At 40.1% G+C, this 22,660-nt stretch overlaps 3 protein-coding genes across 3 annotated transcripts in view; all 3 read left to right on the forward strand.

Moving 5' to 3' along the window:
- Window positions 1-6,701, forward strand: part of LOC110453469 (fatty acid-binding protein-like) — a 24,143-nt gene extending 17,442 nt beyond the window's left edge. The window contains exon 4 of the mRNA XM_021502422.1: window positions 6,007-6,701. Within this exon, the coding sequence (XP_021358097.1) occupies window positions 6,007-6,063 (57 nt within the window). The 3' untranslated portion in view covers window positions 6,064-6,701. The remainder of the gene's footprint in view (window positions 1-6,006) is intronic.
- Window positions 6,702-14,446: 7,745 nt separating this feature from the next.
- Window positions 14,447-16,211, forward strand: LOC110453468. The gene is made up of 3 exons (XM_021502421.1): window positions 14,447-14,660; window positions 15,092-16,092; window positions 16,182-16,211. Exons 2-3 carry the CDS (start codon window positions 15,190-15,192, stop codon window positions 16,209-16,211), a joined length of 933 nt encoding a protein of 310 aa, XP_021358096.1. The 5' UTR covers window positions 14,447-14,660; window positions 15,092-15,189.
- On the forward strand, window positions 16,155-22,149 carry LOC110453467. Its single transcript, XM_021502420.1, has 2 exons — window positions 16,155-21,623; window positions 22,055-22,149. The coding sequence occupies exon 1, from the start codon at window positions 16,266-16,268 to the stop codon at window positions 21,306-21,308; it is 5,043 nt and encodes a 1,680-aa protein (XP_021358095.1). The 5' UTR covers window positions 16,155-16,265; the 3' UTR covers window positions 21,309-21,623; window positions 22,055-22,149.
- Window positions 22,150-22,660: the final 511 nt, after the last annotated feature.

Consider the following 22,660-nt stretch of genomic DNA (forward strand, 5'->3'; position numbering starts at 1 on the left):
AGCACTAACTGATCTACATGTCTTCTGAGGAGCGCTAACTGATCTACATATCTTCTGAGGCGCGCTAACTGATCTACATATCTTCTGAGGAGCGCTAACTGATCTACATGTCTTCTGAGGAGCGCTAACTGATCTACATATCTTCTGAGGTGCGCTAACTGATCTACATATCTTCTGAGGAGAGCTTACTGATCTACATATCTTCCGAGAAGCGCTAACTGATCTACATATCTTCTGAGCAGCACTAACTGATCTACATATCTTCCGAGGAGCACTTACTGATCTACATATCTTCTGAGAAGCTCTTACTGATCTACATATCTTCTGAGGAGCGCTAACTGATCCACATATCTTCTGAGGAGCGCTAACTGATCTACATATCTTCTGAGAAGCGCTAACTGATCTACATATCTTCTGAGGAGAGCTTACTGATCTACATATCTTCCGAGAAGCGCTAACTGATCTACATATCTTCTGAGCAGCACTAACTGATCTACATATCTTCCGAGGAGCACTTACTGATCTACATATCTTCTGAGAAGCGCTTACTGATCTACATATCTTCTGAGGAGCGCTAACTGATGTACATATCTTCTGAGGAGCGCTTACTGATCTACATATCTTCCGAGGAGCGCTAACTGATCTACATATCTTCTGAGAAGCGCTAACTGATCTACATATCTTCTGAGCAGCACTAACTGATCTACATATCTTCCGAGGAGCACTTACTGATCTACATATCTTCTGAGAAGCGCTTACTGATCTACATATCTTCTGAGGAGCGCTAACTGATCCACATATCTTCTGAGGAGCGCTAACTGATCTAAATATCTTCCGAGGTGCGCTAACTGATCTACATATCTTCTGAGGAGCACTACCTGATCTACATATCTTCCGAGGAGCACTTACTGATCTACATATCTTCTGAGAAGCGCTTACTGATCTACATATCTTCTGAGGAGCGCTAACTGATCCACATATCTTCTGAGGAGCGCTAACTGATCTAAATATCTTCCGAGGTGCGCTAACTGATCTACATATCTTCTGAGGAGCACTACCTGATCTAAATATCTTCCGAGGAGCACTTACTGATCTACATATCTTCTGAGAAGCGCTTACTGATCTACATATCTTCTGAGGAGCGCTAATTGATCTACATATCTTCTCAGAAGCACTAACTGATCTACATATCTTCTGAGGAGCGCTAAGGCGCTCCACAGGATATGTTGATCAGCTTCTGCTATTCATTGCCACAATATACATGAAAAAATCCATTCAATCCTTATATATGTCTTATTACATGTTCAAGTATACTACGAATGTACCAAACAGGGTTCACATACTAAACATTACACCGATAGAATCAATCTCTTCCAAAAGTTGTCGATCCTAATACTGTTTTCTAGTCTGAAAAAATTCTCCACTACAATTTCCTCAGTATTATCATATACTGTACCTTCATTAAAGTGTATGCAGTGCAAAAAGGCTAAATTATTAAATAAAATTAACAGCGATGCAAATAAGTGTTAAGACGGTAATTACAGTAAGATTTTGTTTGTCAGGGGTTTAACGTCCTCGCAACAGCAAGTGTCGTATAAGGACAGGTGTCTAGGGAGACAACAGCAAGCGTCGTATAAGGACAGGTGCCCAGGGAGACAACAGCAAGCGTCGTATAAGGACGGGTGTCTAGGGAGACAACGGCAAGCGTCGTATAAGGACGGGTGTCTAGGGAGACAACGGCAAGCGTCGTATAAGGACGGGTGTCTAGGGAGACACCAGCAAGCGTCGTATAAGGACGGGTGTCTAGGGAGCCAACAGCAAGCGTCGTATAAGGACGGGTGCCTAGGGAGACAACAGCAAGCGTCGTATAAGGACGGGTGTCTAGGGAGACAACAGCAAGCGTCGTATAAGGACGGGTGCTTAGAAAGTTAATAAGTGAAAGGGAAAGTAGATAAAAAGGAAGAAAGATAGGAAACGAAAAAGTGCGGGCAGCAGATAAAATAAGGGAATTTTAAGACTTGGTGCGATCGTTTTATGGTGGAGACCAATAGTTCTTCTAAAGCCAGTAAATTACTTACTTGATACATGCAGGAAATTATTGAGTTGTGATTGAATATCTTTGCATAAGCTAAGGTCATTGGAAGACGCTGTACACGGATGACGACGCCATTAAAAAGTGTCTTATCATTGTATACCATACCTTAGCTTAGAGGATCTTATATCAACATCAAATCGTGTCATGCATTCATTCTCTCCCAGTTGACAAATAGTGATTAAGACTTCACAAACGAAAAAAATGTCATGAAGCATTTCATTGACAAGTAATTTGAATTAATTGTCTTGATACCTTTGTTAGCTTACCATTATCAGGCGGTAGGTGTTAACATCGTTCTTCGTCCGTACTTAAACAATTGCTGTTGTTGCTGTTTCACACGAAGTACGTAATCGATTCCTTTGGTCCTTTATCATGCACGTTTACAAAGGACTGATAAAAAATACGACGGTCATCGTCGTAATCGTATAAATTTGAGAGTTCTATACTGTTGCCGCTATTTCCCAAGTCAAATCTTTCTGAAATTCAATATATATGTTTCCCTTAGTCTTAAACTGTTTCGGTTTGAATTTGATCAACGTCCTGTTATCAGCTAAGGACATCTAAGTACGTGCATCATTGGCTGAAGGATATACGTGTATGTCTACTTAAGACAGAATGTGGTTGGTGTATTTGCTTCCTTGCGAGAAGCAAAGAGACCACAGCGTCATCACACATTGGCCCTTAAGTCACAGCGTCAACACACATGGATAAATATACAACAGCGTCAACACACATCGACATATAAACCATAACGTCAACACACATTGGCACATATACCACAGCGTAAATACACATGGACAAATATACAACAGCGTCAACACACGAAGAGCATAACGTCAACACATATGGACAAATATACAACAGCGTCAACACACATCGCCACATATACCATAACGTCAACACACCTGGAAAAATAAACCACAGCGTCAACACACAATGACAATATAAACCACAGCGTCAACACGCATGGACAAATATACCACAGCGTCAACACGCATGGACAAATATACCACAGCGTCACCACGCATGGACAAATATACCACAGCGTCAACACGCATGGACAAATATACCACAGCGTCAACACGCATGGACAAATATACCACAGCGTCAACACGCATGGACAAATATACCACAGCGTCAACACGCATGGACAAATATACCACAGCGTCAACACGCATGGACAAATATACCACAGCGTCAACACGCATGGACAAATATACCACAGCGTCAACACGCATGGACAAATATACCACAGCGTCAACACGCATGGACAAATATACCACAGCGTCAACACGCATGGACAAATATACCACAGTGTCAACACGCATGGAAAATAAACCACAGCCTCAACACGCATTGACAAATATACCACAGCGTAAAAACACATCGACAAAGGTACAACAGCGTCAACGTACATGGAACATATACCACAGAGTCAACACACATGGAAAATATACCAAAGCGTCAACACACATGGAAAATATACCAAAGCGTCAACACAAATGGAAAATATACCACAGCGTCAAAACACATCGACAAAGGTACTACAGCGTCAACAAACATGGAAAATATACCAAAGCGTCAACAAAGATGGAAAATATACCAAAGCGTCAAGACACATGGAAAATATACCACAGCGTCAACACGCATGGACAAATGTACCACAGCGTCAAAACACATCGACAAAGGTACAACAGCGTCAACAAACATGGGACATATACCACAGCGTCAACACGCATGGAGAAATATACCACAGCGTCAAAACACATCGACAAAGGAACTACAGCGCCAACAAACATGGAAAATATACCAAAGCGTCAACACAAATGGAAAATATACCACAGCGTCAACACGCATGGACAAATATGCCACAGCGTCAAAACACATCGACAAAGGAACTACAGCGCCAACAAACATGGAAAATATACCACAGCGTCAACAAACATGGAAAATATACCAAAGCGTCAACAAAGATGGAAAATATACCAAAGCGCCAAGACACATGGAAAATATACCACAGCGTCAACACGCATGGACAAATATCCCACAGTATCAACACACATGGAAAATAAACCACAGCGTCAACACGCATGGAGAAATATACCACAGCGTCAAAACACATGGACAAAGGTACAACAGCGTCAACAAACATGGAACATATACCACAGCGTCAACACACACGGAAAACATCCCTCAGGGGCAACACACATTGAAAATATACCACAGCGTCAACACACACGGAAAACATCCCTCAGGGGCAACACACATTGAAAATATACCACAGCGTCAACACACACGGAAAATATCCCACAGGCGCAACACACATTGAAAATATACCACAGCGTCAACACGCATGGAGAAATATACCACAGCGTCAAAACACATCGACAAAGGAACAACAGCGTCAACACAAATGGAACATATACCACAGCGTCAACAAACATGGAAAATATTCCAAAGCGTCAACAAAGATGGAAAATATACCAAAGCGCCAAGACACATGGAAAATATACCACAGCGTCAAAACACACCGACAAAGGTACAACAGCGTCAACAAACATGGAACATATACCACAGCGTCAACAAACATGGAAAATATTCCACAGCGTCAACACGCATGGACAAATATCCCACAGTATCAACACACATGGAAAATAAACCACAGCGTCAACACGCATGGAGAAATATACCACAGCGTCAAAACACACCGACAAAGGTACAACAGCGTCAACAAACATGGAACATATACCACAGCGTCAACACACACGGAAAATATCCCACAGGGGCAACACACATTGAAAATATACCACAGCGTCAACACGCATGGAGAAATATACCACAGCGTCAAAACACGTCGACAAAGGTACAACAGCGTCAACACAAATGGAACATATACCACAGCGTCAACACACATGGAAAATATACCAAAGCGTCGACAAACATGGAAAATTTACCACAGAGTCCACACACCTGGAAAATATACCAAAGCGTCACCACACATGGACAATATACCACAGCGTCAACACACACGGAAAATATCCCACAGGGGCAACACACATTGAAAATATACCACAGCGTCAACACACATGAAAAATATACCACAGCCTCAACACGAATGGACAAATATACCACAGCGTCAACACGCATGGACAAATATATCAAAGCGTCAACACACATGGAAAATATACCACAGCGTCAACACGCATGGACAAATATATCAAAGCGTCAACACACATGGAAAATATACCACAGCGTCAAAACACATCGACAAAGGTACAACAGCGTCAACGCACATGGAACATATACCACAGCGTCAACAAACACGGACAATATACCACAGCGTCAACACACACGGAAAATATACCACAGGGGCAACACACATGGAAAATATACCACAGCGTCAACACACTTGGAAAATATACCACAGCCTCAACACGAATGGACAAATATACCACAGCGTCAACACGCATGGACAAATATACCACAGTGTCAACACACATAGAAAATATACCACAGCCTCAACACGCATGGACAAATATACAACAGCGTCAGCACACTTGGATAAACAAACATACCACAGCGTCAATCCACATTGTCACATATTCCACAGCGTCAACACACATTGGCACATATACCACAGCGTAAACACACTTGGACAAACAAACACACCACAGCGGCAATCCACATAGTCACATATATCACAGCGTCAACCTTAATTGACAAATATACAACAGCGTCAACACACATGGGCACATATTACATAGTGTAAACCTATTTGGACAAACAAACCACAGCGTAAATTCACTTTGACAAATATAACAAAGCTTCGCATTTTTTCGAGATATTTTGCTGTATAAACATTGACTTAAAGTAAACGTTACTTTACGTTTTATATCTGTTTTATGTTTCAGACTCTACTCGTGGATGAGAAAGGTGTTCAGATGACGTACAACATGACCAAAATGTGAATTAGACTAAGAAACTGTTGACATGAACAATGATCATATATAATCTCGTGTATGTTGTGTGCAATATAAATCACTTGTTTACGTCATTGGCAATATGATATTTTGTGTATAAGTGTTCAGTGAATAGTCTCGGTGAAATGCAAATACGACGTCGATATACATTTGAAACCATGTTCATTTCGAGTACATTTCCAAATTCATTTGAGCCCGTCAAACTTCTTTGTTGTGGTTATCATACTCTTGATTGCATGTAAAATTATATTATTGGCATTTTTTACATAAAAAGACGTGGTAATCGTATCACCATCAACATATTATAGTACTTCATTCGCCAACATGCTGTCCTCAAAGTCTGTTTACATTATCAGATATAGCCTTCACAACTCGAGATTTTGTAATTCAAGGACAAATGTGTATATGCTGCATTACTGTCAACGTCGCCAAGTAACAAATGATGATCTGATTGCCATACATGAAAGGTTGAAATATGATCATCTCCCGTAACGTGTATCACAACAAGATGTCACATGATAGAAGTCGGTGAATTCGTGAAATTTACAGCTGTATATGTACTGATAACGTATACGCTAGCGGGAAATAAGACTTAAACACTTTTCTTTTGATTTAATGTTGTGATGTTTTATTGTTGTTTTCTGTCGAAGAACGATATATTGTGCTGACGGGACCACGCCCAATAAAATAAGACTGTGTTTTAGAATAAGACAAATGGGTATTTCACTTGGACTAACCAAACTTAACCAACGTTTTTGTGATACAAATTTGAGGCGTATTATTTTGAGCCTGAAGTAAATATGTTTTAGCTAGAAAACATCTCGCCATCGATCGTCAGGTAGTGACAGACAAGGAACCTTATCATTATAAGGTTATAACCAACCAATATTTGATTTTCAATTTCTTATTAATTGTGATATTTGAAGTGCTTATTGATACGGGAATTTCGATGTGAGATAGAAAAGCAATACATATTACATCGGGTAAACCAGTCGTTGCCCTTATCTAAAAAGCTGCACGTTTGCCTCTTGTTTACAGCTAAGGTTACCGAGGTAAAGATTACCGAATAGAGAGTAGACAGGTGCCACAAGAAAAGTTCGATAACGGTTTCGTCAGTGGTCCTTAACAGGAGACACACAACACCAACCCATCACGTTTGTAAATAAGATTTATTCATCAAGTAAATTCTCCATATACTAGAAACAAATATTTCTTTAAACTTAGAAGAGACATTTCGTTTTCAATCTATAATCAAACGGCGATATATTTATATAATGTTTTGGGTAAAGAAAATGTTCTTGGTTATTTCCGGCTAAATATTATCATAATCCTTTTAATATTTTGAACCTGATACATAGAAATATAGTTTTTATACCGACCAAATTATGATTTTACAATTCTTTGAAAGTCAGCTCTGAAATAAAAAATGATAAAATAAAAACATATTTCAAAAGTTGCGACGACTAGATTTTGATTTTTTTCTTTAAAACTATATTTCTGCGCTTGGCTCATGGACTATTACAATTGCCTCATTATAATGGAACAGTTTGAAAGATAGACACATTATTTTTAAAACTGTTAACGGCTTTAACCCCAATCCAGTGGGGTAAAATATAATCATCTCTGTTAAACCGACTATGATTCACAGGGATCCAGTCAAAATGGAGTACTCTCCCTTTGTTCAGAAATTCAGCCCACCATCCAAACGTCCCGGTTGATATAATGACGTGATCCGTCATGGACAGTAGTGCCATGTCAACGAATTTGTCCCTGGATCCTGCAATCACGGTCACGCCACTTCCATTTTGTATGTTATCTACACACCAAGCTCGGTCGTTTTTGTTTGGCGATGTTATAGCAATAAAAAGAACATTCGAAAAATTCTTAAGAAAATACTCTTTTGCAGATTCAAAATATGCGCGATCTGCCATTGGGCGTTTTGATGTAACGTAATCACCGCGGCGAACGTGGATACCTACAGTTGTTATATTTGAAGAAGGGATATCCGGCCATGTTTGATTTTTTAGTGTCTTTATAGTCTGTAGAGCCTTTTCTCTGACAGAAGTCTTCCACATGAACTGATATCGAATATCATCGAAATAATCTTCAAAATATTTCCATGATTGAAGAAAACCATCGATTCTCACACAGGAGGCGTTTGTTTCTGATAAGTTTAAATTCTCATAGTATCTGGACCGTTTTTGTTTAAAAGTTACTTCTTTGCCTTTACAACGCTTTTTATCTGGTGTCCGTGGTGATGGTATATTTGCAAATGGTTGGTATATTTTGTCTGTTTTAGACATAAATAGCGTTCGATTGTGTTTGAGAGCAAGACTATAACATGATGCATATATGAACATAACATTGCCAAACCTACCAAGATATCGAAACACGAGAAATCGTTGGTCCCCTGTGTCTTGTACAGTTTGATCCGTCCACTTTTCTGTAGTTGTCAAAGGATCTTTCGGTAAACCAGGCTTTTTCTTACCAGTGGTGTACTCTGGGGTCATTTTTTGCAGAGAATGTACTGAAGTAATATTTTCTATCGTTTGGTGGTTTTCTCTGATCTGCGCTGTAGTATGAACAATTTTCTGCTTTTGATTGAAGTTTCGTTTGCTCACGATTGTTTGCATTGTAGTTGTAAACTTAAGACTAAATTGATAACGTCTGTTCCCCGTCGTGTCCTGCTTGTTTGACCACGTTTGCTAACGGAGAGAAGTTTTTCTGTTTGAAATAAGTACTAGAGAAGGAATCCGTTTTGAACTGTGGTTGAACACTACTACCCTGAACTCGATAGGACTGTCTATGAAACAGTTTAAACTTAGGTAAGATAAGTTTTGTATGGCAAACAAAAATAAAAATCACTACAGAAAGGCCTATGAGTGAGAGAGTCATACATTGTCCAACGACTGCTATCTTGATTGATTTTCCTGCAACAAATACAAAAGAAAAATAACATATTAAGAGGTATGATATTTCGTCTTGTTGCCTATACTTATTAATGATCCATGCTCAATTTTATTACATTAATATATTTCACCCTCCCCCATAAAAAGGTGACACTTACTAGTCTTAGGAGTTTGTTTAGGATTTTAGGAAAGGGGCCAGTAGGACTAATAATACAGTTGTGGGATTGCACAACGTTACACGATGTGCGCACGGAGTGTGAACAGTGTGTGAACGGTGTGTGCGCGATGGGCGAACGATAAAAAGCTGGACGATCATTGCGTGCACATGATGGACGAACGTTGTGCGATAACATTCGTGGTTGGTATAAATTGAGGAATGCCTTAACAATTTATACGGTTTCGTGTTTAAACAGATAAACTTGATTTTTACGTATGATTCCATATTCTAGCTACATATATAAACTTATTTTTCTGTCTATAAATTCTTATATTTAGAAATTGTGTTTTCGGTGTTTTTAAACAAACTTAATCGACACATGTAAAATTACAACACAATCCCGTTTACAGGTAAACATAACCACTTTGTACATGTACACTGTACCTGGACCGTAGTTTTTCCCCCGCCTGGGGCACTAACGTAACTCGTCGGGTAAGGCCGGGGGTGTGAAAATCAAAGTGAATGGAAGCTATAGGCAAACGAATGCAAATAACAAATACTATTCATTACGGTCATACGGTATCGCATATCAGCTGTGTGTGTCAGGCACTGGTCATGTAAAACCCCGGACACTCATCAAATTTTTATTTACCTGTTCGGTTACCTTGGAGCCAACCCATTCTTGACAGCCTAACGGTCGCTGTAATACTGTTTAACCCGCATTGTGCAATTGTATAATCATGATTATTGTGATGGGAAATTACATATACACACAAAGTGTACATAATCGTATTTTCGTCATTCCGTAATTTTGATCTACAAATGATACCAAATCGCACAGTTGTGCGGAGGGAAGCGCACACCGGGGCAAACGATTGTTAAATCGCACAGTTGTGCGCACCATGTGTGAACGATGTATGCACAGTGTGCGCACGCTATTTTTGGTGCGTTGTGCGGTCACACAACTGTAACAAGAAAATATTAAACGAACGAAGCAGTTAAAGACAAACATCAACTTCAAAGATAAAAGTGGGTAGGGCTTGTTATATCTTTTTGAACCAACCAACAGTGTGTAGGTAGCCCAAAATAATACAGCTTTTTACTATTTCGAAAAGAGGTTTATGATGCGTTACATTATTTTGAAAAATATTTAACTCAAGGACAATGTAATATATCAACAATTGATTCACTGTAATGGTTCTTGACATGCTGAGCATTTATGCTGGTCTTCGCACTTCATAAATAAGGATGGGTAATTAATAAACGACCCAGAGACGGGCAAGGACAACCCCTTCTCGACAGTTTTCTATATAGCTAGTATACAATTCACCGATTTAAGGTTTTACAAGATGTAATGGGTTGTCTACGCACCGATTCAAATTATTGTGCTACTTTAACCTTACAAAATTCGTTATTACCGGTGTACAATCTGTAAAATGAAGTTTAGAATCAACAGGTGGTAGCAAGACAGCGTGATTTACCATTTCATTATCTGGTAATGCTCTGTAAAATGATGTTGGGTTCAGGTTATACCAGATACAGTTGTGGGAATGCACAAAGTTACACGATGTGCGGTGTGCGAGCGATGTGCGCACGGAACGTGCACGATGTGTTCACGGTGTGCGAACGATTCAAATCTGGACGATTATTGATTGCGCTCATTTGTGAGGACAAAGGATGAGAAGTGGCTTAACAATAAATACGGCTTCGTGTTTAAACATATTCACTTGATTTTTAAGTATATTTCTAAATTCTAGCTTCAAATATAAGCTGATCTTTCTATCTTTATTTTCTTGAATTTAGAAATGGTGTTTTCGGTGTTTTTTAAACGATCCAAATTTACATATGTAACATAACACATGCATGTATTGACACGGTCACGTATACAGGTAAACATAGCCAATTTGAACCTGTACCTGGACCGTAGTGTCCCCTACCCGGGCCATTTACGTAACCCGCCTAGGTGTGAAAATCCATTTGAAGGGGTGCTATAGACCAAAACGAATGCAAATAACAAATATTTCACGTCCAGTTGTGATTTCATAACGGTCATACGGTATCACATATCAGCTGTCTTTATCAGGCACAGGCCAGGTAAAACTCCGGTCAATCATCAAAATGTTATTTATCTGTTCTGTTACCTGGGAGCTAAACCAATTCTTGACAGTCTAACGGCCACTGTTACACGCATTGTACAATTAAACATAATTATAATTAATTTGATGAGCAATTAATATATACAGTGTTCCATACGCGGAGAGAAGCGCACAACGGGGCGAACGATTGTTAAATCGCACAGTTGTGCGCACCATGTGTGGACGATGTGCGGACGGTGTGTGAACGATGTATGCACGGTGTGCGCACGCTATTTTTGGTGCGTTGTGCGATCACACAACTGTAAGTAGGAAATAGCAAACGAACGAAGCAGTTAAAGACAAACATCAACTTCAACGATAAAAGTGGGTAGGGCTTGTTATATCTTTTTGAACCAACCAACAGTTTGTAGGTAGCCCAAAATAATACAGCTTTTTACTATTTCGAAAAGAGGTTTATGATGCGTTACATTATTTTGAAAAATATTTAACTCAAGGACAATGTAATATATCAACAATTGATTCACTGTAATGGTTCTTGACCTGCTGAGCATTTATGCTGGTCTTCGCACTTCATACATGATATGGGTAATTAATAAACGACCCGGAGACGGGCAAGGACAACCCCTTCTCGACAGTTTTTTTTATATAGCTAGTATACAATTCACCGATTTTAGGTTTTACGAGATGTAATGGGTTGTCTACGCACCGATTCAAATTATTTTGCTACTTTAAACTTACAAAATTGGTTATACCGTAGTAAAATCTGTAAAATGAAGTTTAAAATCAACAGGTGGTAGCAAGACAGCGTGATTTGCCATTTGATAATTCAACATCATGCTCTGTAAAATGATGTTGGGTTCAGGTTATAACAGGTAATAAGTAGGCAGATCTAACCGCAAAAGCGGCTTATTTGCTTCCACCTATTGATTATAAACTAATACCTTTTTTTAAAAGATACACCACAACAGTCATTGATTAAACGTGAGACATTTTAAATCAAATAGATGACATCGATAAAACACAGGTAGATATGCGTTGGTTTAAATTTTCTCCGTAGAAAAAAAAAGATCCTTGAAGAATTTTGGCGCTCACCGTTAAAGGATCTTTATCAAATCTTCAAAACGTTATATTTTATCTTCGTTATTCTTTATTTTCTCTACAGGCATTATTACCTAGTCCCATATTTGAAATACTGATGGAAATATTGTACAATGTACATTAACTTCAACCTTGTATTATCATTTGTATTTTGCCATTTTGGCAAACTATATGTTGCATAATTATATGCAAAATGCTATAAATTGTACATCTGTCAGGGGCGGAACCAGGATTTCCTAAAAGGGGGGGGGGCGATAATTTTTTGTCAATAGTCAACAGTGTGCTGCGAAAGGCAGCAGCCCGAGCGCGTAGCGCGAGGAGTGGGAGGGTACAGACCCCCTCCCCGTAAGGGGGGTATGGTGGATCTCCCCCCAAAAAATGTGTTTTCTAGAACGTCTCAGAAGCGATTTTCCGTGTTCTGAGGATTGTTTATACGTTTAATTAACAAGAAGAAAAAAACATATTTTAAGTATGGCCCAGAGACTTTTTTTGTGTACTGGAAAGAAAATTAAAGTTTCGGTTCAAATTCTCTATCAACAGTGTGTTTTAGAAGTCAGATGGTATTATTATAGGGGCAACCTGGTGATGACAAATGTATGAATCCACAGGGGGCCTGTTCATTATTACCGAATTTGGCGTCCCGCCCGCAAGGAGGTACGAGAGGTCCACCGTCAAAATAAAAATCTAGTCTTCAGACATTGAACGTTTGTTGTACAAAAGAACAAATAACACCATAACATCGTTGCTGTTTAATTAATGAGTTACTCATGGCATCACTAAGTTGCTAAACAAACGGTAAGTTCAAATCAGTGCGACAACCAAGGCCACTAGCTATATACAGGGGCGTTTCTAGGATATTTGAAAGAAAATTTGTCGCCGGGCGGAGCGAGGGAAAAAAAGTTTTGGACCTTTTTTTTGCTAAAAAACATAAAATAATTGTGAAATGCACTAATGTAACGGTTCCTGACTTGGAGCATGTATATTTTATAGTTGAAGTGTCATTGTTTGACATTTTTTTTTATCAGAGTATGTCTTTAATTTATGAATATGATAAATTGCCATATTCAATACAATATTAGCAGATAACGATAAAAAAAAATCTTTTTTTTTTTGGAAAGGGGGGGGCGTACGCCCATTACGCCCTCACCTGGACCCGCCCCTGATATAGTCTCGCGTTTTATAATTGTTGACTAATTCACTATTGTAGACAATGATATGTGTAGACAATGATATCTGAAATGTCCACGCTGATTAACTCATGTAAGGGCGTGCAAATTATCATAGGTGGTTCATTTGCTAAGCTATCAGGCTAAAATGCTACAACTTAGGAGGCACATACGCGTCACCTTTAAATTTAATTTAAAATTATCATACTTGTAAGTACAGCATATCATCTCATTCTGGTACGTACAACTTATTACTACGTACACAATAGTATGCTATGTGAAGATACTTTCTTCTACGTACACGATGGTAAGCTGTAAGTACCACAATGAGATATTATGTTGTACATACAAGATAGTTAAACAGTTCCAACAATAATTATGTATATATAATACCAAAATAATTGAATGGATATGTTAAGTCGATTATACATAATATTGTCAGCCGAAAAAAACCTTTATCGTTCTTGTATAATGATATGATTAATATCGCCTGGACGATTAGGAAGGTTACAATAAAGGTATTAATTTTCAGATCATCTATAACGAGCGGTCAATAATATAATTATGCAACTTATGCTAGTATATTTCCGCCGAGCGTTGCAAGTTGTGCCCCCCCCCCCCTAAATCCGCGCCTGTCTGTCATATTAAGAAGTAATGTCAATGCGTGATGAATTCTCATTATAGCCAGGGGTATTTTGAACAAGGGACAAAGTGGAGCGCATGTATAAAATTTGAGAAAGATCCGTCTAGTACTTTCTGTCAAAATTCACGATGGCCCACTGTCAGCGATTTTGTTTATCCGAACAGTCTCAAAAATAAACATGGACACCTTCACATTTACATATAGAGGGGAACCTAAAAAAATTCCGATTGTTAAAAAATGTGTTTAACGTCTTATTAGCAGCTAAGGTCATATAAGGACGTGCCTTCATGTGTGTCGTGTTTCAGTTTCAGTGTGTTAAGTAAACGCATCAATTATCTAGAAGTTTTACGATAAGTATAGGATTTACCTCCCTTGTCACACGTTTCAAGTAGATAGGTTTACTTTCACTTTCGGATTTCCCTGCATGCTCTTTGAGTAGAACAAGGAATATGGCGCCTGTACGGCAAACTTGGACAAGGTTTAAGAACCTAATAGGAAAATTAAGGCCCCCACAGAGTAAGTTTATTCCCCTCTCCATGATATTGTGAATTTATATTGTATGTAGATACGATTTCATCCATTTGGCTATGACCTATAATCGGATGTACTATCATAATGTCAGGATTTTGTGTGTAGACACATTTCGTTGTGCACGTTATGATAGAGTACGAAACTTATCGATGTGATGTATGTAATAAGTTGTTTTGCCAAATAAGCAAAAAGGGAATGATAGTATGGCCTTAGAGACAAAGCATTATACCATGTTCATAAAGCATTGTATCATTTGTATGTAAACTTACATCATTCTTAAAATACATTCAGGACACGGTTATTATGTAATTATATGTAGGATGTTTCGGAACCTTGATAGCATGTATTCATGGAATGTTTGGAATGTTAATGCGTATTTCAATATTTCTTAATACTTGTTTGTATTTGTATTTCAGCTTTCTACCTTCCCCAGGGAAGTTTGTAATTAGGAAAAATAAAGGTGTTTTTGAAGAAAAACAAAGGTGTTGGACATTACAGTAGAAAGTCTGTCGACATGGACAGTATGAAATTAGGAGTGGAAGGCCCCCGCATCCGAAAACTCGCAGAAAAGGCACAACCAAATTATCAACAATTTGTTGGATCATCTAGCAGTACACTATCTGTGTTACGTAGAGAAATAGATCAGATCATCACAGAGATAGGCAAAGAGACAGATCAAGGGCAAGACACTGAACATTTAAGGCAAAAGCTTATCAAGGCTAGAGATTGTTATGAACCTAAAGTAGAGAGATTTATGGGATTTTTGGAGAGGACAAGAACGAGAGAGAGTTACAATGAGTTGGCCTCCCAACAACTCATATCGAGAAGTGTTTTGGATAGGATAGACCTAACAATTCAAGGCTTACATCAACAAAAAACCGTGCATACTTCAACTTCAGATGAAAAGGTTTATCAAACCTCTCCATATGTCACAGGACATGAACATAAAGTAAAGGATGACGAGAAGGCTAAAACAAACATATCAAAAGGCTTAAAGGCTCCTTCGCAGGTGATGTCATTGAGGTCTAGGTCCCACCATTCAAGTAGAACATCAAGTTCAACAGCAACCTCAGTTTTGATGAACCAGAGGGTTAAAACGGAAGCTGCAAGGGTAAGATGGCAGTTTGCTGAGGAAGAAGCAGCTATTCTTAGACAGCAAGCTGAACAGCAGAAAGAAAGTGAAGACATTAAGGTACGTTTAAAATTGCTTGAATCAAAGAGGGATTTAAAGGAGGCAGAGGCTGAACTCGGGGTAATGAAGGACATGGTTTTATTTGACGACAAGTCTGAAGATGGGGATCTAAAAGTAATATCGGAACAGCGTACTGAACAGTATGTAGCAGATTTATCTCCAGTGACACCTGATCAGCAACCTGAGGATACTGCCCATACATTTAGCTTACAAAGAACCCCAAAGGTACACAGACACTTTTCCATTGTTCCAAGTGCAAGTGAGCTCGATATTGGGACTCAGTTTAACCCAGAAACATGGCCATTCCGTCCAAGACATGGCCAGGAATACCATATACCCCCTGATATTCACATACCTCAACCCAATCACCAGGAGTTACAGAACTTACAAAATACATCATGAAAAAGGACTTGATTTTATCTCGACTCTCCCAGTTCAATGACAGGTCAGAGAGGTATTTTGTGTGGAAGTCAAGTTTCATGAACATCTCTAAAGAGCTAGAGGTAAACCCTCCTGAGGAATTAGACTTATTATGTCGGTGGCTTGGCCCAGCATCATCCATACAGGCCAACAGTTTGAGAGCTGCTAACTATTCTAATGAGGCAGAGGCTGTGAGAAAAATATGGGACAGACTTAATGAACGGTATGGAGCCCCAGAGTTGGTGGTACAAGCGTTTCATCAAAGACTTGAAAATCTTCCAAAACTGGCCAATAAAGACTGTGTGAAGATATATGAACTCTCAGATCTTCTCACAGAGTTGGAATCTTTAAAGCTTGATGAGCTTTACTCTTCATCCCTAGCTTACTTGGACTCGTCAGCTGGGGTCAACCCCATTGTAAACAAACTCCCAGGCTTCATGCAAGGAAAATGGACAGATCGTGCTTTGAGATATAAGAGAGAACATGGCGTACTCTATCCACCATTTACGTTATTTGCTGAATTTGTCAGGAGTATGGCCAGCAGGATGAATGACCCCAGCTTCAAATTTGAACCTGTTTCAGCCACACCAGTAAAGGCCTTTGCAAACAACAAAAAGGTTTCCAGTAGCAGTGCTCATGCTTCTAACACTAAGTTTACGCTTTCTACAAGGAAGACGGATGTGGTAAATCAGAACTCTACAGATCTAGAGAATACCTGTCCGATCCACGGAGAAAAGGCGGCACACAACCTGAAAGACTGTAAAACATTTCAGGCAAAGTCAATCCCGGAGAAAAAGGATGTTATACTGAAGTATGGAATATGTTTTAAATGTTGTGTAGGGAAGCACCTGGCTAAGGATTGTACACAAAACATAAAATGTGGTAACTGCGGTAGTGCCTCTCACTGCACTGCATTTCATTGTGAACCTGACTCAAGTCATGGCGGGGAATCGGACAGGAAATGTGAGTCACCTAGAACCAATTCAAAAGTGTTGAATAAATGTACACAGATCTGTGGAACCTCCAATAGCTTCAAAGGGAAATCCTGTGCTAAAACTATACTCATTCAAGTCTTCCCTAACGGACGTCCGGAGGAAGCTCTAAAGGCTTACGCCATAATAGACGATCAAAGCAATCGTTCGCTGGCCCGTTCTGAATTCTTTCAACACTTCAATGAAAATTCCGGTGAGACGGAGTATATATTGTCATCATGTGCTGGAACAGTGACAACGTCTGGAAGGCGTGCTACAGGGTACACCATCCAATCCTTGGACCAAACTTGTAGTCTCCGGTGTCCAACTCTTATTGAGTGCGATGAAATTCCCAATGAGCGACAGGAAATTCCCACCCCCGCAGTGGCTAGGCATCATAAGCATCTTAATGATATAGAACAATTCATACCAGAATATGACCCTGAAGCACAGATCTTGCTTTTAATCGGCAGGGACATGATTGCTGCTCATCACATACTTGACCAGCGAATAGGATCAGACGACGAGCCATACGCACAAAAGCTCCGCTTAGGCTGGGTGATCATTGGCGAAACATGTTTAGGAAAAGTCCACACCTCGGATGTTGTGAGTGTTAACAAGACTCATGTTTTACAAGACCATGGTCGGGAGTCTGTGTTGAAGCCATGCCCTGATAATTTCGAGTTAAGGGACGAGCATATGAACTCGGATGTATTCCAGACAACTCTGCATGACGAGGAGATTGGTTTATCCCAAGAGGACAGAGAATTCTCAAGGATAATGAAGAAAGGATTTACAAGGTCAGTTAATGGAAATTGGAGTGCCCCACTACCTTTCCGTAAGGGTCGTAAGAGGCTACCGAACAACTATCAGCAGGCTCGGCAGAGAGCTGAAAACCTCGTGAAGAGTTTGAAGCGTGACCCAGTTAAACAAGAACATTTTGTCCAGTTCATGAAGAAAATATTCGATAACAAGCACGCAGAGGAGGCCCTACATGTAAGGGAGGAAGAAGAACATTGGTATTTACCGATCTTTGGGGTGTATAACCCTCAGAAACCGTCTAAAGTCCGCGTGGTTTTCGATTCCTCGGCTAAGTACCAGGGTTTATCGTTAAATGATGTCTTGTTGACAGGCCCAGATTTGACCAACAATCTGGTTGGGGTTCTGTTGAAATTTCGAAAGGAAAGGATTGCTGTAACTGCAGACGTAGAACAAATGTTCTTCAACTTCGAGGTACATGAAGAACATCGTAACATGCTACGCTTTCTTTGGTTTAGGGACAATGACCCAGCGAGGGAAATCACAGAATACAGGATGCGTGTACACGTTTTCGGCAACTCACCATCCCCAGCTGTCGCTACACATGGGCTACGCAAAGCAGTGTGTGATCACGAGGAAAATCGCAGTCGTTGCGATGAGGTTTGCAATTATGTGAGAGAAAATTTCTATGTGGATGATGCCCTCGTGTCACGTCAACATGAGGAGGATATAGTGAATCTCGTAAAGCAGACACAGGAAAGACTGAAACAAGGCGGAAATATTCGACTGCATAAGATTATTTCTAACAATGCAAATGTCGTCGCAAGTTTCCCATTGAGTGACTTAGCGGAGAATATGTCAGAGTTGGACTTCACCACAGGGACTTCTAGTGTTCATAGGAGTCTAGGATTAAGCTGGGATGTCACAAGAGACATCTTTACTTACAAGGTTTCAGAGGATGATAAGCCCTACACTAAGAGAGGTTTACTATCGACAGTACACAGTATATTTGATCCTCTCGGGTTTGTGGCCCCCGTTGTACTCGGTGGAAGACTGTTAATGAGAGAGGCTATTCACAACAATGACATTGGTTGGGATGAAGTTTTACCCTACAATGTTGAAGGTTCCCACTGGGATGAATGGAAAAGGTCACTTAAAGATCTCGAAACTCTGAAGATACCAAGGATTTGTACAGAAATATCTCTAGAAGAGGGTGTGCGACGTGAACTGCACATGTTTTCTGACGCGTCAAAGGAGGCCATTGGGACTGTAGGATATTTAAAGGTCTATGATGCCAGCGGTGACTCGAGCCTTGGTTTTGTGCTTGGCAAATCCAAGGTTGCGCCAAGACACGGACACACCATTCCCAGACTGGAATTGTGTGCAGCGGTACTGGCCACTGAGCTGTCAGACTTCATAACAAAACACTTAGCAGTTTCATTAGACGCTACATATTTCTACACAGACAGTCAGGTCGTTTTGGGTTATGTCAACAATAAAACCCGACGATTCCATGTGTACGTCAGTAACAGAGTCAATAGAATCCTAAGGTCGTCCTCAAGTGCACAGTGGAATTATGTACCTACCACTGCTAATCCTGCGGATCAGGCTACAAGACCAGTGAAGGCATCCGATCTTCGCAATAGTAAGTGGTTCAAAGGCCCAGTCGCCTTTCTTGACAAGGACGCTGAAAAGAAAACATTTGATCTAGTCGATCCAGATCAGGACAAGGAAATTCAACCTAAGGTAGATGTCCTCAAGACGTCAGCACTAGTGACTACAGAGAGGCTCGGTGACAATCGTTTTCAGAGGTTCTCTTCTTGGACAAGGTTGACATCAGCAATTTCACGACTCAAACAAACGGCAGCATCACACCACAAGTGTGACAATTTGGACACCCGGAACAACGTGGACTTACGTAAAGAAGCAGAACTACTAGTATTGAAGGAAGTACAAAGGGAAATGTATTCAAGCGAGTTGCATTGTCTACAAGGAAACAAGCTTCTTCCAAAAACGAGCAGTTTATTGACCTTCTCACCTGTACTGGATAAGAACGGCTTGTTAAGGGTAGGCGGGCGTCTCAAAAACACTAAGCTAGAGACCGGGGAGAAAACACCTATTATAATTCCAGGAAGTCACCATGTTGCTAAATTATTAGTCAGACATTATCACGAAGAACTTCATCATCAAGGACGACATCTCACAGAGGGTGCGATCCGCTCTGCTGGATATTGGATAACAGGAGGGAAGCGTTTAATCAACTCTGTTCTCCATGCGTGTGTAAACTGTAAGAAACTTAGAGGAAAGGTGGAACACCAGAAAATGTCTGATCTTCCATCGGATCGTCTGACCCCAAGCCCTCCGTTCACATACGTAGGAGTCGATACCTTTGGTCCCTGGTCCGTAACTACACGTCGTACTCGTGGAGGAATCGCCAATTCCAAACGGTGGGCTATCATGTTCTCCTGTCTCGTCACACGAGGAATACATATCGAAGTTGTGGAAGAGCTTAGCTCGTCTTCCTTTATCAATTCCCTACGTAGATTCATATCACTTCGAGGACCTGTCAGGGAATTTAGGTCGGACTGCGGAACCAACTTTGTTGGAGCAACAGGTGAACTTGGCATGAACACCATAAACATAGAGGATCAGGACATTGGAAGCTTTCTTGTTCATCACAAGGTCGTGTGGAAGTTTAACCCTCCTCATGCGTCACACATGGGTGGTGCCTGGGAAAGGATGATAGGTCTTGTTAGGAGAATTCTGGACTCAATGCTTTGTGAGGTTCAAGGGAAACAACTTACCCATGAAGTGTTGTGTACACTTATGGCAGAGGTGTGTGCCATCATTAACAGCAGACCTATTACTTCAGTTTCTAGTGACCCAGATTCACCTACCATTCTTTCTCCGAGCGCGCTCATCACCCAGAAAGTAAATGAGGATGAAGAACCATTTGAAGAACTTGGTATCAAAGATATGTACAAATCCCAATGGCGGCATGTCCAGGTACTGGCTGATCAGTTCTGGAATAGGTGGAGTAGTCAGTACCTTCAAAACCTTCAGTTGAGGATGAAATGGCAGCAGGAACGAAGGAATTTGGAAGTTGGAGAGGTTGTTCTCATGATGGATTCTAGTGTCCCTCGCAATCAATGGCCAGTCGGTCTTGTTGAGAGAGTATTTCCCAGTTCAGATGGACTAGTGCGGAAGGCATCAGTTCGTGTGATGCGAGGCACTGTACCAGTGACATACATACGTCCAATTACGCAATTAGTGTATTTGTGTTCGGAATGACTCGGAACTTTTCATGTTTTATTTGGAAACCTGTAGGACAATCTGTTATAATATTGTGTGGTGAGTTGATAATATCAACTCAGGCGGGGAATGTCGTGTTTCAGTTTCAGTGTGTTAAGTAAACGCATCAATTATCTAGAAGTTTTACGATAAGTATAGGATTTACCTCCCTTGTCACACGTTTCAAGTAGATAGGTTTACTTTCACTTTCGGATTTCCCAGCATGCTCTTTGAGTAGAACAAGGAATATGGCGCCTGTACGGCAAACTTGGACAAGGTTTAAGAACCTAATAGGAAAATTAAGGCCCCCACAGAGTAAGTTTATTCCCCTCTCCATGATATTGTGAATTTATATTGTATGTAGATACGATTTCATCCATTTGGCTATGACCTATAATCGGATGTACTATCATAATGTCAGGATTTTGTGTGTAGACACATTTCGTTGTGCACGTTATGATAGAGTACGAAACTTATCGATGTGATGTATGTAATAAGTTGTTTTGCCAAATAAGCAAAAAGGGAATGATAGTATGGCCTTAGAGACAAAGCATTATACCATGTTCATAAAGCATTGTATCATTTGTATGTAAACTTACATCATTCTTAAAATACATTCAGGACACGGTTATTATGTAATTATATGTAGGATGTTTCGGAACCTTGATAGCATGTATTCATGGAATGTTTGGAATGTTAATGCGTATTTCAATATTTCTTAATACTTGTTTGTATTTGTATTTCAGCTTTCTACCTTCCCCAGGGAAGTTTGTAATTAGGAAAAATAAAGGTGTTTTTGAAGAAAAAACAAAGGTGTTGGACATTACAATGTGTGTTGTGTCAGCGTGCATGCATGTTTGTGTACAGGAGACAGGGTTTGCTGGTGTACTTGCCTCCTTGTGATAGCGCTATCTCACCGACAAACCATGCCGAAGTTACCCAGCACAGTTTTCTGCCCGGTTACGTTATACTGACAATGGGTGAATCATTTGTTGCCATAACCTAAACGCTGAACGTTAAGAAGGATGTAACAACTTCCATAGGGACTTTAGTAAATCCCGGCATTCAGAACAAATTGTCTTTCTCACCTGGGCGAACGCTCAACATGAAAGCCAGCAGAAGTGAGGTATTGCCAAGCAACACGCTAGGAAATAAAAGATAGTAAGAAGTAGAGACAATATAAAGATCCAAACTATTGCAGTTGGCGCAGCAGATTTATTTCGGTCGCTTCGTCAAACACGGTCATATTAGGGCAGGTGCCTAGGGAGACACCGCCAAATAAGATGAAAAAGAAAGAAGACAGAACAGATATGAAACGAGTAAGATCCCAAGTGTTGCAATGGGGGTAGCAG

The sequence above is a fragment of the Mizuhopecten yessoensis genome, unplaced genomic scaffold (assembly GCF_002113885.1).
Source record: "Mizuhopecten yessoensis strain PY_sf001 unplaced genomic scaffold, ASM211388v2 scaffold7325, whole genome shotgun sequence".
NCBI classification, from domain to species: domain Eukaryota; kingdom Metazoa; phylum Mollusca; class Bivalvia; order Pectinida; family Pectinidae; genus Mizuhopecten; species Mizuhopecten yessoensis.

Coding starts and splice junctions, on each gene's coding strand:
- LOC110453468 (XM_021502421.1), top strand. CDS start 15,190: ATGGACAGTATGAAATTAGGAGTGGAAGGCCCCCGCATCCGAAAACTC. Junction 16,093..16,181: donor GCTTACAAAGAACCCCAAAG/GTACACAGACAC, acceptor ATTCCGTCCAAG/ACATGGCCAGGAATACCATA.
- LOC110453467 (XM_021502420.1), top strand. CDS start 16,266: ATGAAAAAGGACTTGATTTTATCTCGACTCTCCCAGTTCAATGACAGG.